The sequence below is a fragment of the Synchiropus splendidus genome, chromosome 1, assembly GCF_027744825.2.
Source record: "Synchiropus splendidus isolate RoL2022-P1 chromosome 1, RoL_Sspl_1.0, whole genome shotgun sequence".
In the NCBI taxonomy this organism is placed as follows: domain Eukaryota; kingdom Metazoa; phylum Chordata; class Actinopteri; order Syngnathiformes; family Callionymidae; genus Synchiropus; species Synchiropus splendidus.
Window position 1 is genome coordinate 35,093,510 of NC_071334.1, and position 16,225 is coordinate 35,109,734.

At 41.3% G+C, this 16,225-nt stretch overlaps 1 protein-coding gene across 1 annotated transcript in view; it reads left to right on the forward strand.

Moving 5' to 3' along the window:
- The first annotated feature begins 4,606 nt into the window (after positions 1–4,606).
- The window catches only part of cachd1 (cache domain containing 1), a 55,731-nt gene continuing 44,112 nt past the window's right edge, over positions 4,607–16,225 (forward strand). Inside the window, exon 1 of the mRNA XM_053853113.1 lies at positions 4,607–5,140. Coding sequence (XP_053709088.1) covers positions 4,889–5,140 — 252 coding nt within the window. The 5' untranslated portion in view covers positions 4,607–4,888. The remainder of the gene's footprint in view (positions 5,141–16,225) is intronic.

The following is a 16,225-nucleotide window of genomic DNA, read 5'->3' on the forward strand; positions in this document are numbered from 1 at the left end:
TCCAAATCATGTCAGAGACGAAAGTACGATAGTGGTTCTATTTTCACTGGTCGTCAGTGCAAGAGTGTCCCCGCACTGTTTCACAACAACCCAATGAAGGGCATGGGACATGGACATGGCATAGAGCTGTGGACAAGTGAAGCTGTGGTATGATGGCTCTAGACATTGGCAGTCTCACGATAATGACCATTCACAGGAATAAAAATGTATTTAGCTTTAGTCTTGTTTGCATACTACAGGGTGAAGCTAAGCCAACTGCCGCCTCAGTCTTCTCACAATGAGAGTTTGGTTTTAATCCCTATTGAAATGATGAACCAGAGAGGAGAATTGGAAGCAGCTGTGCTCGGCTCGCTTCCTGCATGTGGTCGGAGGCTGATCCAGGACCAGCTGTGAATAAAGAGCCGTGGTGAATCGTTGTCATGCAACCTCGAACTTTCGCTCAATCTGCTGAAGGAAAGCAGGAGATGTTTCTCTGTTCCTGAACACTTTGGCTCTCTTTGTGTCTTTGTCATGTGATTTCTACTCCATCATGGGACTCAAACCGGTGATCCTGTCCTCAACGTGGCTTTAACTCATTCCAGCTCTTCAACGAACCGTGGAAAATGCAGTTTGATAGGCTCTGAGATCCATTTTTATTAGAAAGACAATGCACAGTCAGTGTTTGAGTATATGTTTAATAATTCAATAACGCACTCAACAGAAAAGATGATAATAAATACATTAATGAATTAAAAATACATTTTGAATAAGGATAAACCAATAAATACATAAGGCCCCTAAAACAAACAATTTTATTAACTTAGTAAAATAAAAACACTTTAAAAAAAATATAAAGCTGAGGATAGACAGGATTCATTCCATCACATATAAATGTGTTGCATTTCTACAATAAAATGTGTGTATCCAAAATTTAGATCCTTAGCATCCTTGTTGACTGATCCGGTGGCTATATATTTATATAATCATGACAAGACCAGTAAGAGCAGAGAACCATGCCCAGGGAGATCCTTGCATTGCACACCTGCTTTTTTCATAGACTCATTTACTGTTATGCTTTCTGAACATAGTGTATAGTATTAAACCAGTTGCGTCACAAAACAACAGTGCACTCTATCTCTCATCTGGCTTTACTTAACTCTCTGTGAGTTGCCAGCTTTTCCACTGCAACATGGCCAACCTTCACACTGGTCCACTGCAGACCAAGATTCTTCGAAAAATGAAAGAACATCTGCAAGGCCTGTTGCGACTCCTGATTCTCTTTGAAAATCATTCTGTAATGGCAGAGATGCTTTCGTGATGGTTTCCATTGAGTACGTTTCAAGAATAGAGCACTTGAAAGAACTTTATAGGGAAAATAGCAGACACAGAAACAGAAATAGCACTTACTTCACATTCCTGTGTGAAGTCTTGAACTAGATTGATAGGTGACCATAAGCGAAATGTCTGCATGCATAAATTAAGCACAGCTACGAGTAGCATGACCACCTGAGACAGAAGACATGTTTGTTACTCATCTGTGTTTTTGGAGTCAAACTGCAGTTAGTGTTCCAGATTTTTAACTTCTGTTCCTCTAACCTGACGGTAGACGAGAGAACAATCAGATGTGGGGGGTTCCTGAGAAGGAAAGCAGCTCTCCCCAGGACAAGAAATGAAGATAAGAACATGGGCCTTGGTTCAATAGACCTCAATTTGTACAGATGCTATTATTAGATTAGACATCTTTTATTTGTCAGAAACTGGTGAAATTCCACATGAGGTGATTTTGTGTAACACTGGAGCAGGACACTGTTCCTGCTCTGTTCTAATTCATTACTTTTTATTTCTAACTCAGTCTTCAGAGATTATCTGATTAGAGAAAGAAGAAAAACTTTTCAAACACCGAAAAGAGACACTAACTCAAAATAATGTGTTCATAGTTCTGGGTTTTAGGGTATGGCGCTAACCCTGTAATAATTTCAAATATCATCCAAGACTACGGGATCCAATATGCTTTGGATCCCGCAGTGAGCTGCTCAAGGGTTAACTTGACTTCAAACTCTGATGATGACTCAAATTGTAATTAACTCCAGGGTGAGACCAAGTTGAAGAACAGGCATCACTGTTATGTAAAGCTCCACAGCTATGTGTGTTTGGTTTCTTCATCAGCTCTCATTTGCTCTGTCAGAATTTACTATTTAATATTCAAATCTTGGCATGAGGGAATTACTGAAGGTGGACTTTTGTTTGCTTTACTGAGTTAAGGTGTAGTCCTTTCATCAGTTTCAAAACGTGTTAAATTAGTAGCAATTTGTAGAAAATCGCAGTAGAGCTGCTGCCCTTTCACATGCAAACTCCACCAAGCAGCGTCAGTTCATCCCCAACACAATCTCCCAATGACAATGTATCCTTGCAAAAAAAAAAAGTCAATCTAGCATAAATGCCGAAAATTGTTAAAGAGTCCTATAAAAACTCGATCATTGTCATTCAATGTTATTCATCTCATTTTTTCCATAACTTTCGTTGTATTAAATTATTGTGTTGTGTTTGAAGTTATATCACTTTGTAAATGTATGCCTGCTTGCTAATAGTATCAATAACAATTTTTGGAAAGAGAAAAAAATCCTGGATCCCTAAATTGAATCTGCTGATGGCGTTAACTAAAATAGAGTGGCAACTGATGGGAATTGATGAAGCAATTCCTTTCTGAAAAAAGAGGAAGTCGAATACAGGGCGAGATGGGATATATATATATATATATATATATATATATATATATATATATATATATATATATATATATATATATATATTGGTTTTTGTGTTCCTTTTCTTCATGACATTCATTTCATTATAATCGTGAGAGGCTCTATAGTCAATCCCTTGTGCTTGGGAGAGAGGTCACACAAGTACGAGGCATTGGTCACACCAGTCCATCATGGGATGCTACAGACAGACAGATACACACATACACACACATTTGTACCTCTATCTTAGTGAGGCGTGTCACTGGTATACTGCTTTTCCTAGCTTCTCAATCTAAATTTAAGCATCTAAAACAAATGTGTAAACTCAACAATAACTCATTAAGGAACTCCAACCTAATTGTAACCTAGTAATAGTGTAGTTTTTACTCTTAAAGTGCAGGTACAAGAACACACTCACACACAAAGTTTACCTTTGTGATATTTTAGACTGTCGGAGGAAACTTGCAGAGCAATCGAGCTGGATTCAAAGCCAGAAACTTCTTTCAAACTATGTCTAAACTTGGACGGTTCTTATGGTGAGTGTATTTATATTATTATAATGTACATTTTAAGTATGAAACATTGGACTGACAATAAATTCTGGTTGTATTTAAGTCACAACACAAAGTACACAAAACATTATACTTATACATTATACTGAGTGACTGTACTTTCATTCAATTTATACCGATTTTGTCATTGATTTCTACGTTTGCTCTGCAGCCCTTGGATCAAATCCCTGAGGAATATTAACTTTCTTCAAAAGCCCTTTTCAAATTAACTAAATGAAGAAGCGAATGATTTGTGACTGAACTCCAGTTTCCAGTCAAAAGATAACAAGACTTTTGTTTTGACTGATAATGTATGCGGTCCACACACACACCAGAGCCTCCACAAACATCCTGGTGTTTTCAAGTGTCTACAAGCACCGGCGGCCCTGCAAACATCTGACTCCAGCCAAAACACTCAGACAGTCAGTCCATTCAAGAGCTGAGGGAGAGTTCGGCTGCAGACATGTGCGCTGCATGAGGGCTCAGTAACCCTGTATCTGTATTGTGTAAACTCTGTCTGAAGATTTGAATAGACTTTGAAGGAAGTTGAATGCAAAATAGAACACTTCACATAAAAAGCTTTCTGGTCAAGGAATTGAAAACCGCAACTTCATTTTAAATATGTCCCTTTTTAGAATGTATGACTGTATCACTAGGCATTCTAAAACTCACAGCATAAAGTGCCAATACACACATTGGAAAAAGTGCCGATACACACATGGGAAAACTCATGTTTCTTCTGAGTTTGCTGATGATGAAGTGTTTTGGAAAGGAGAAGATGGATGAGAAGAAAAGACAAATGAAAGGCATGAGCACTAAGACAGAGTACATGTGTATGAAACCCTTCAACTGGTGAAGAAGGGAGTGAAGCCACATTGGAGCAAGTGGTAGCAATTTTGACGCCAGTGTGGAAGCGAAGGTGGAAGGGATGCTTTACAGAACACTTGTGACTGAGACTCTGGACTCCAACTGTCAAGCAGGGGCCTCAAAAATAAGACACAGTGCGTCTATTTACACAAGCACTTCGGCCCCTGGGTGTTCACGCGGTGGTGTGTCAGCGTTTGAGCGCGTCATGGGAGTAAATAGATAGAACAAGTTCAGAAATGAGCACATCAGAGAGACAGCTGGAGAGGTTTTTGTCATTTGTCGCTAAGTTTTGTCCTCGGTATATAGAAAGGTGTCCGCACTCGTGCTTCTCCAATGTTACCATTTCGCGTCGTCATGATATTGCAGCGTTTGCGTGACACCGAAAGTTTTCCGAGCTGCTCTTAAACGCACCACGTAACCCAGATCCACGCAGGCGGGGGATCCGGGCGCCGGTGGGACTTCAGTGATTCCACGCCTCCGACTTTCTCTCTCCATTGTGGTGGATCTACTGGTCTTCTCACTCTTCGCCGAGACGTACTGGAGTTCCGGCCGCGGGTTAAAACTGAAGCACCGCTTTTCTTCCACCATTCTCCGCATGGATCTGTTCTTCTCCGCGGATTTCCGGGACGCGCGATGCTTGGCTTGGATTTGGAAGACTCGTCCGGGGTCGAACCAGCACTCTTATCTGTAAAGTTGTAAAGTTCCCTTTTACTCCTCCAGTTCAGTTTAAAAGTCTGAAGAACCATCATGGCGAGGAGGAGGACGACGCGGAGCTTAGCGAGCTTCAAGCCGACGGTGGTTGCTACTTTCTGGGACTCTTCGCGGCGGCTTCCCCGGTGCTCGCTAGTTCTTCCCTGGAGCTTTCTGCTGATTTATTCGGCTCTAGTTTGTGGATATTGCCGGGCTGACACGGAATTTTCTATCTTGGAGGAAGCACAAGTTCTGTCGGAGCAGATGAAGAAGCTGTCCTCTCAGGAGCTGGGAGTTTTTACCATGCAGGTAAAAGGACTCTCTTTTAGAATGTGATTTTCATGTGGATATTGAACCATTCTGCGAGACAAGTCAAAAGGTGAAAAGTTGTGTCCTGGCCATTTGTTCCCTTGAACGTAGTGTTACTTTTCATGACAGGTTGTTGATTTCACACAACCTTTCCTTACTTCCACAATGACTTATTTTATCCTTATCTATGAATTCTTGTAGTTTGGGTCATTTGTCGTCAAACATGTTCTTTTAAATTTGACATCCCTATTTCCTAAAAAAAATCAAATTCTGATAATTGTGCTGTCTTTTACTGCATATACATCAATATAACCAAAATAATAAAAACAGGCATTTAAACAAAAATCCACCCAATTGCCATCACGAGAAATAATGTACCAATGTTGCCTGCTCCTTGTTTGCTAAATAATAATAATAGTGAAACCCCCAAAGTACAAGTCTGTTAATACTATCTTGGGAATTACAAGCACAGGTTTAGAACTGGTCAGTTACTGGTAACCTAGTCTATCATATCTTGTCTGTATCCTATGATTCGACAGCTGTCAATTTTCGCTGCATTATTTTCCCTCTTTTTGTGAGCTGCCTTTTCCCCTCTGTTATTCATCTCTCCTTGAGTAGGTCCTTGATCTTAAAATCATAAAACGCTCCGTTTTTAACACCAACTTGATGTTGTTGGATTACTGTCAGGTTGTGCTTGGACAACGTGCCCAGCTGTGCCTGGAAATCTTATGAAAACACAGAGAATTTACCATCCGGCGTCATATTTCTGGGGCTTTTACATCACTGCGGTTTATAAATGAGCGAGGCGACATCACAAGCATTTGTAATGAAATCTTGGAACACTGACCAAGTAAGCGGGTTAGATTTAATGTTTCCAATATTGTGATGTGTTAGCTTAGGAGATTGTCGTCTTCATTTCAATAGCTTTGTGAGTTACCTGCACATCTGCTGTTGTTTGATCTGATATCAGTAATATCAGCAATATTGAAGAAACCCCTGCAAATTTTCATCTACTCATAACTGCTGTTGAGTTGCTCTCATTTTGGCTTTCATCTACTACTGAACAAATCTATTTAATAGAGAAGAATGTATTCCATGCCACTTTTTCATCGAATTAAATTGTGAATTGTGCCTACTTTTACTACTCATTGTTACTTACCCGTTTAGATGTTTTTTTTAAAATTGGTATTTAAAAGGAGAAAGGGTGAGGAGTTGAATCACCCTGATACTCAGTAAATTGATATTCATTTACTTTGCTGAGATGCTGTCTTTTGAAGTTTAGCGAGTGTAAACATCTTGACATCCCACTGTATGAGCTGGGTGTGTTTTGTGCGGTGAATTATATTCCTGATTCTTGACAGTATTTTTGAAATTTAGATCAGCTCCTTTATTTGAATACTTGAATCATGAATTTTGAGTCCACTTCAGACATGAACCGGCACGAGAATGGAGGCTGCTTTGAGTTACCAAATGGCAGGAGGTGCAGCGGTGGGGGAGCTCACATGCGGATGACGAGGTGGTGGGGGGTGTTATGAGCACTTCAGAGGCCCTGAACACAGAGGCGAGGCTGCGGGGGATCCCTGGCCACAAATGCTGTTTCATCTCCTCAGCTTCCTCGCTGAGCTGTCTTCATCCTGGTGCTGGGAGCCTGCTCTGAGGGGCGTCCTGTGATCCACCTGGATCTGGCTTTGTCACTCCGCTCGATCCATGTTTGAGCTGGACAGACTTGTCCCATGTTAATGGCCTTCCTTATCTCATCTTTAAATCAGCCCATATTGTTAAGTGTTATGATAACATCTGCTGGCACGATGAGACACTTCCCCCCCCCCGTACCATTAATCCTTACTTGAGATATGACTGTGAGAGAAATTTAAAAAATAATATTAATTTCTCCGATGCTTTATATTTAATTTTGTCCATCCGAATCATTTGCAACTCATTTTATTTAGAAATTATTTGGCAAAAGTTTTGTTTCCGCCTGAAATGCTCTTCGCCACTGGAGCCATTCTGGCTATGTTTGAGCCCCTTCTGGTTTTTGATGTGGTTGAACGTATGAGCTACAGGTGGTGTTATCTGGCTCCGGCTTTCTTCCACTTGTTGCTTTCTCATGAACACATCTAATAGTAGTCTTACTCTCATCTATAGTATTATCAGCCACTCTGTTTTGCTTTTATCCCTAAGGTGTGTGGGGAAAAGGTGTTCAAGATTATTGTTTTGCTTAACTGCCAGTAAGCTGCTATGGTCTGTTATGCCTCAAGCCTTTGCCATTTTGACCCTAGTGAGGTGTTGGTCGTTGTCCGTGGGAAACCCAAATATCTTGGTTATTGAGGGGTTATGTTGGGAGAGGGCAGGGGATGCTTAACCTCAATGAAGTGGTTTTACTGACAACTAATTCTTGCAACTGATATCATATACATTTATTTACATGACAAACCTTCACTGTGGTAAGTGAGCATAGCAGGGATCCTGGTGCAGTATTGTTGAAATGCTAATACTATTGCTGCAGTTAAGAAAAGTACATTTTGTGTTTGTGTTTTTTCCCTCTCTATTGAGAATATCTACATATGTTTCAAGTATTTCTGTCAATTTCCTCCTTTTATTTGACCCTTCCATCGGGTGTTATTGTCACATGGATTAGTGTCATTACTCTTTTATGGCACTTTATGGTGAAATACTCCTGTTATTTGTTGAGTTTTATTCATCGTAAAAGGCATCCCTCAAATGCTTGGCTGTAGTGTAGAAGAGCCGCTGGCAAAGCAGCTGCCAGGCCCACTGCACTGTTATGTCTACTTTGTATTTTTATGGACATACTAGTGACTGTCTCACATGAACGCTCGTGTTTACACACATCTGTTGATTCACAGAACTCCAGCGGCATCTCACTGCACTCTGTGGCTGTGCACTGTTTAACTGGTGTACCTGATGAAGACACACTCCCCTTGTAGTCTTTGACAGACCAGTGGCGGTGTGGGTTCATCTGTCAACCAGCCAGCTTATCTGCTGCTGATTCCCCAGTGCCATCTAGCTATACAGTGTTGGTTCTGTGCTTTAACCATACCTTCCCACCCTGCATGCTATTCACCATCACATTCAATTTGTAACTACTCGCTTCATCATAACGTTACCCTGGAACTCATTCTGGCACATCCGCTCAAAGACACAAAACATGGCATGGTAGCTCCAATCTGCCTAAGCTTCGCTAAAGTTTGGCTTCATTATGGGTTTTACCAAATATCCGGAAACTCCATGCTAAACGATGCAAACAGTGTACATACATAAAGGCGTGGGCTGGTATTGTAGAGTATAACCTGGGGATCTCTGACAAACGTAGCCCGTACTACATATGTAGTCTTCGTTTTGAGAGCTCTCATTGGAAAGGTGGAGGTGCTGTGAAATGGGTCTCAACTGAAACGCTTTCCCACTGGGCATATTCTGGATATTGTTTTGGGCTATTCACTGGCATCGCAATAAATGAAAAATGTGTATCATCACCCGTTTTTTTTGGTACAAACCATTAAGCTCTACAGGCCTAATTCATGTCAGTGGAATTGAGGAAATTGAAATACTGTAAGCATTCATTGATGAATTGATCCATTCCTTCAATATAAGCTTGAATGTTTGAAATCTGGTACCTGAATGTAGTTGGGTTTTGGCTTCATATAATGGTTGAGCTGCGAATGGATTTGATGGCTTGTAAAAGTTGTTAAACAGGCATCTGGAGTGTTTTGTTATGGAGCTAACATTCTCAGATTGTCCGTTTAAAAACGTAACTCTATCTTATTCCACTCCGCCCATCATTCTCCGGCAGACTAGTAACGTAACACCAGCCCTCTCGGTGCCTATGAGTCAGTGGGTCAACCTTGTTCAATCTGTCACTGGGTTAGTGAATTATCCTGAGAGTCACAGGCAGAACAGCTGATCCACAAAGTTCAAGTTGACAGGTCAAGTTCTCACATGCTGGCAAGGTGACTGTGTACTCACTGAGCAGCCAGGTGTATGCAGAGACCGGTGGTTTTAGGCCCGGTTGAACTGGACAGCCATCCATTAACAGCACACTTGACCGACCAGTCAGCCACTCGGACATTATTTGGAAACGTTGCAGAGCGAGACGGGATTCTCTCATTAGGTCCGCTATAGTCAGGTGTGGACATGCGTTACATTGGTACACAACAGTGGTTTAAAAGGAGCGTAATCCCAGCAAAAGGTCACACATGCTTTCTCTTGTGCCAAAAGACAATATTATATAAGAATAATATAATTTTTATATGAGACTTTATATTTTATATTTTTATATGAGACTGTAGAGATATAGACACTGAAAGAATTTTCTGAGGGTGAATTCCTCATTGGTGTGTGAAAACTGGACTTCCATCGGTCTTTGTGCAGTTTGGGCTCATTATTTTCCAGTGCTTTATGGCTCAGAACTGAGACCTGTTGTTCTCTGAGCTGCTTAATTGAGGATTGATGGTAAAATGGGGCAGACCTGAACAGGAATAGAGAAATGTGAGGTCTTTCGTAATGTGAGTCATTACTGTACAATGTTCCTGGTTTGAGCTGGGGGCACCTCAACTTCAGCATTCCACGCTTGGCAAGCATCTGTACCTGAGTCCATCCGTAATTTCTCCAATTTAGCTCTTATTATTCTCCATCTTTATGTTGAATAATTTTAAAACACTTCATTGTAAAAGTTGGCAGATCAAATCTGGGTTGTGGGGAAAATTCTAAATGATGAAATTGGCGTATGTATATTCATTTATATTGATGTATATAATATACATGTAATATCATATATATATATATGCATTTTGGGGACCCCTAAACATGTAGAAATATGTTTGGAAAACAAATACAATCATAATTATGTGAATAGGTTGTATAATGTGATATATTTAAATGTATACACAAATAATATTTATGGATTAAAAAAACAGGCTTCTGAAGATAGTTATTTTTTTGAGTGTGTTTAATTTGTTTAACTCAGCCAGCAACTGCAGAGGCTCTCTGCAGCATCTGTGGTGATTTCAAAATGAGAGTATTTCAGATTTTTTTTTGTCGTGTCCAGCATCAGTGGAAACAACCCAGTTCAGCAGATGGTCATCATCTATCTGCCAGTTAGTGTGCAATCAAGAACTGAACAAAGTTAGTGTTAAACGTTGTGGTACTGTTATTATGTTTTGAGCCAAATCTAGTCTCTCACACACACACAACTTTGCTGACAGCTTCGTCCCAGTGTAGCTGAATACCAGTCAGTGTTCTGTTTTTCCATAAGTTGCGGATTTTAATACAAGTATGGTGCAGGCTTCTCCCCAGGATGTGCATGGCATAGGGTTTTCTGCGATCGGTGGATGGGTGGGTGTTGGTGCCAATGAGTTTGACGACAGGGAAGGAAAAAGCAGATTGTGTTGTACATCCTTCACTGTCCACTTTGAGGCTCTTTTAATGTCTGCCTAAAAAGGCAGACTCCTGGTGGACTGGCGGTGAGTGGGCACTGACATTGTGAGTCCTATTTCACCACCAAGATAAAGCATCCTGTATATTGAGATTTTCCCAGTGTATGCTACTGGAGTGCTGGGGAGAACCCTGCAGTGAATTATTTTTAAAGATGCCCTCTCACACTATCAAACGTACTAAAAAAAAGTGGAAACATCGAAACAAACAGATAATACCATTTACACATCATGGAGATGGACATGATTGTGGTGCTTTTCAGTTTTTAACAGAAAAATCTAGAAAGAAACATGACTAAATACATCTGTTGCTTGTAGAACTTAAGTCACACATTCTGCCAGTCATATGAAGAGATGGGTCGAGCCAGTTTGGCTGCAGATTAGAGCGAGATTTACTTCTCATGATTAAAAACTCATGTTTTATTGTCACCAGTTTGAAAAATGTCAACACTCCCTTCCCTACTTCCTTGTGTCTCTGTCGGATCTCTTGTAACCTTATCTTTGTTCGTTCTTGTTTTTTTCTTTTTTTTTGTCCTGGCCTGTGAAATGGGGGCATCCAGGTTGCATAAATTCCTGGCAGAAAGCCTGAAGTATATATTTGTGTTAATATTAATACATCAAGACTTATTTTATTTATATAATGTTCATGTGTTATGACCACAGTTTGCTTGTTAGTTTTCCCCCTGCCCTAAACCCCTACTCTCCCTAAACAAGTTCAACAACTTCACAACAAATTCAGTTATATACCAATAGCTTGCAGCATCTTGAATCATTCTTATAGCAGCTCACACTGTTAAGCACTTTCTGCCAATTTTTGACACGGCTGACACAAATCTACAAACATCTCAGATCCTTCATGCATCTTTTCTGGTTTTCACTCACCATTTCACGCATCCAAGCCCAATGCAAGCCCAACATTAAAAAGGAGGGTGCACAGTCTGTGTTGCTCCACAGTACATACACAATATTCTGTGGAGTGCAGGCTTGACGGTCAGTGTGATTTCTTTGTCATTGTTTGAGAGAAGATACGAAGAAAGTTCTGCCATGCAAACTTTTTTGTGAAATCAACTTTTAAAGTTAAGCATTGTATGCCTGTTTGATGCAACAAATGTTTTTATGATGCATCACTTCATGTGTGGTTTCGTCTTCTTTTTAGAACCTGCAGAAAAATGCTTTAGTGCAGTTAATCGACACTATGCTGGTGGAAGTTTTGGCTCCTGTTGGTCTGTGGTCGAACACGAAACTGATGTTCCTCTGCTGCTGCAGCTGTCGGAGTGTAAATCTGTCTCTACCATCGTGGCAAGGCCGTTTATCTTGCTGCTTGTGATCTGGTTCCCACATTTCCCAGTGGAAGAGAAGGACACTTCATTTTGGACTTCGCTGAAATCCTTTCTGCCTGCAGACTGCTGTCGCTAGCTGACTGCTGTCTTGTGTGCTCAAATGCCAAAACGCTGTTAAGAATCTTAACAATTCCTCGGTTGTTATCAGTTCCAGTGTGGTTGCACAAGGTGAAGATTCTCCCACTTGTGTGTTTTACTCAGAGCAAAACACTATGAGCAGCACAGAGACTTAATTTACTGTATTTATTCCTTGTTATCTACCGTAATTTCTGGGCTATAGAGCGCACTGGAATATTAGCCGCACCCTCTAAATTTAAGAAGGGAAATAGGTCTTGCTATAAGCCGCAGGTTCAGTTGTGCTGTCTGTGCTGTGGACAGGTCAGTGGTGCACCGGCTTAAAAACGCTTTTCAAAACCAGTTTTGAAAACGGGTTCCATCATCGAGAGTGAGGAAATAGTGGAAACGAGCTGCGTAATACTCTTGATTTAGCCATGCTGCTCTCACAATAGACAAGGTGCAGCTCTCCAGCCGGGATCAAGTCAGCAGCCAAAAACCCTAATCGCTTGTGTTCACGTCAGACCTTTGAGCCGAACGCACTTTGTCTCGAGACCGTGTCTCACATCTGTTATTCACATCGAAGCCCTCGAAGTGCACCGTTTTCGGCCACATGCCCAAAGTTCCGACACCACTGCCGGTTTCAGCAGCTGCTTCTCGATTCCAGACCTCCAGGAGATCAACTATGTTGACAGAGCTATGGACACACGGGTGAAAACAGAACATTTTGAGTGCTTTAAGGGTAAATAAAATCCATATATTAGCCGTGTTGTTGTATAAGCCGCAGGGCTCAGACCGCAAGAAAAAGTAGCAGCTTATAGTCCGGAAATGATGGTCTAACACAGAGGTGGGCAATTAAATGTCCCAAGGGTCATATATTGTGACCGTTGAGAAGGGCCGTCAAACACAAAGAGAGGAGGACAAGAGAAAATTGAAAATAAAAATCATGTGTGATTATGAATTTACACTGTAAAAATGCATAGAAACTGTTGGTTTGTTGTGTTTTATTTAATTTAAACCACATTCCATTTAAAGATTGTCAATGTGGCTCATACATTTCAAAATTTACTTTCAATTCTGACGTATTTTAAGGGACACGAAATACTCCTAAAATAGCCACGAGAGAAGATTTAGAAAAAATAATTAGACAAGAAGGTTATGTTTCAGTTACATCATAATAAACAAAAAACAATCCATAGGACAAAATGTCAGAGACAACAACAATGTCAGTTTTATAGTTTTGCTCTGACTCCAGGAGGGCCACATAAATACAGTCAAAGGGCCGCATTTGGCCCCCGGGCCGCACTTTGCCCAGGTCTGGTCTAACACATAATTGACGAACACAAGAATGATTTTTTTTTTTCTACGCTGTCATGTAAACCGTGGTGGGGACTCATGTTTTTGAAACTGATACAGCCACAATTGAGGGGTGGGCGTGGTCTCACCAGGATTTTTTTTCTCTTGTTGAGGTATCGATCGCTCTCACTCTGTCTCTCTCTCTTCAGTTGACCACATTATTTGTTTTGTGTGCTTACCGTTTACGCTTGAGTATGTGTACTGAGTTTCAAGACAACTATTCAACAATGAGCTATGCTGGGCTAAAACCTTTCTGCTGAAAGCCTTGCATTCAACTGCAGGATTGCAGTGTGCTGAAAGAGCTCCTTGAGCTAAATGCATTATGCCAACCCAAAGCCATGTGCCAATTAGTAAGCCTTATGCCACATAAAAAAGTCTGTACCCAACACAGTGTGACAAAAACACGATGCTGACGGTGCTAATCTACTACTACACCACCAGACATGGTACCAGAACCTCCTGGGAGAGTTATTGCAAAGGCATTACTCAAGTTTTTATGTTGTGTTTTTGAGTTCCATGTGGATAATTTAAATGTTTTTTGGCTTTCATTAGCAATGCGTTTGAAGTCACAATAATCCTGCTTTGCTCATAATGTCTGTCCCTGTTTGAAAGAAAGACGACAACCATCAGAGGGCACGTTTTAATCGCTCATTATCTCGTACACTTGATATGGTGACCGTCATCTCACTCTGCTCTCTGACGCATGCAGGCATAAACATGAAGCAAATGCTATTCATTAATCTGGAGAGAGAGAAAGGCTGCTTTATCGTTGATCCAGGCTTTGTTTTTTTTCCTCCAAATTCCTGCCTGTGTTACTTAACTTAACTCCAACAGTGCTGACCTGGCATTGTGACCAAAGCCTCCCACCCCTGGGCCACCCTTTACCAAGGCAGTCCCTTCACTCTCAACAATGGGCGAGACTCAAAATGAACTCTCCTTGAAAGAGAAGTGGGGGGAATGGGGCTTGAGTCGAATGCAAGGGAGCAGTGAGCAAAACACCTCAATGGGAGGGCGCATAGAGAGGAGAGGGACCAGTTCCCTCCCCCATTAGACTTCATACACTTTTAAGATGCCCCATCCCCCCGCAGTATGCTTGCACACTTGCATTAGTGATGAGGAGTTGATGTTCGGACTGTTTGCAGGCTTTTATTCTTAACTTATGCGTCTCGCCAGCGTTTTTGGCATAAACGCAAACCATGAGTAGACTCAAACTTCACAGCTCGCCAGAAACGCTTCCCTCGGGATGGAGGAGATGGTGACTACTCTGTAGGCTATAGTCAAAACAGCTTGGGGACAGAAAATACCTTGGTGTTTTGTCTGCTGTTTCAGATACATGCTGTCCAAATGACATTTACGTATCGCTGTTTATTTATTTCTGCATTTCCGCCACTGAAAGGGACCAGAATTACACAGCCCGTTTTTGCAGATGCCCTGAATCTGCTCATTGGACAGGAGTGAGCGGGCAAAATCGGAGTCAATTTGAGAGGGCAGCTATTGCTAGTCAGCGTAATTTTGTTACCTATTGAAAAGGATATGGAAGAGTTTGTGACTTGAGCTTGAAGTGTGCTTCTGAGCCATCGTAATGTGACTCGTTTTCCGCACATCCAGTGGAGCTGTGTGTGGTTTGATGCAAACAGTCAGAGACTGCGACTAATGTTTTGTAAAGAAGCTACCTGGAGAATAGTCTCTCCTGCAAGTCTCCAGCAAGACCTCGCAGCCAAATGTGGAATTGGCGTTGTTATATCAAATATATGAAACCACAGAAATGTTACCTTGGCTGATTAGCATTTGAACAAACCAGCTGGTCAAGACGATCGCTCTTCACCATCCCGCCATTAACATATGTGAACTTTTGATTGCGTCGTGTCGTTGGTGACTTGTTTTTCACACATTTACATACAGAGTTTTGTTCCGCAATCGACTAGAATACAGAACTCGGTGCAGACGCAAGCTGGCTCAGAGGGAAAGGCATCCGATACATCTCAACCGACCTTGACCATTGGTGGAAACTCAGACAAATATTAGTCCCTCTGTCTGGGTCACAACATGCACGAGTTGCTCGTAACGATGCTTATGGCAGTTTTGCTTAAAATGCCACCGCTTTTGCCCATGTGCCTGGGTGGAAATGAGGACTACAGTCCTGAGATTTTATCACTTGTCATCCGCTGTCTTCCTGTTTGTGGCTACGTTAGCGGCTCTTTGTTTGTGAGATCTCAGATGTTTGTTTTCTCGACCCCTTGAAAGATGCAACTGCAACTGACTTGAGCTAATGATGTGAACTCTGGACCGTCTGCCTCAGTTTCCCTCAGATCCTGGTGACTGCATGATAAAAAGAGATTCCTCTTTGTCATCATCGCAGAGTGCATCCAGCTCAGCTAATTAGGATGGGAGTATTGTAGCTGAAGATGTAACATTTTGTGCCTGTTTAAAAAACTTTTAGTTTACTGACCCAAACACCTGTAGCTGTACCTTTCTGTAATGTTCTGTCTCATGACTGTGTATAGCTGTTTCACACATGCATGTGCAGTGAGTGTTGCAGGACTTGTTTGATCTGAGGTTTGACTGGAAAACGTTACAAATTTTTGAGAGTTCAGCTGAGCAGTCCTTTTAGCTGTGCAAACTAAAGCAGTGGGACAAATAATGTATTTGTTTTTCTGTGCGTAACTGCGGCTAACTTTAGAGAAATTAAGTCTTTCCATTCTTCCCAGGACAATTCAGTTTGGAGACCTAGCTGATTTCATTTATATCGTTTGGATGTTAAAGATGGCTAATAGTGTCAAATGTCGTAACCTTAAGTTCGCCAAAAACAACCGCCCTTTGTTGCAGAGCGGTTGACTTGTAACAGCTGTTTTCTATTGAATTTCTTTGTGGCATATCTGGTTGTGTTT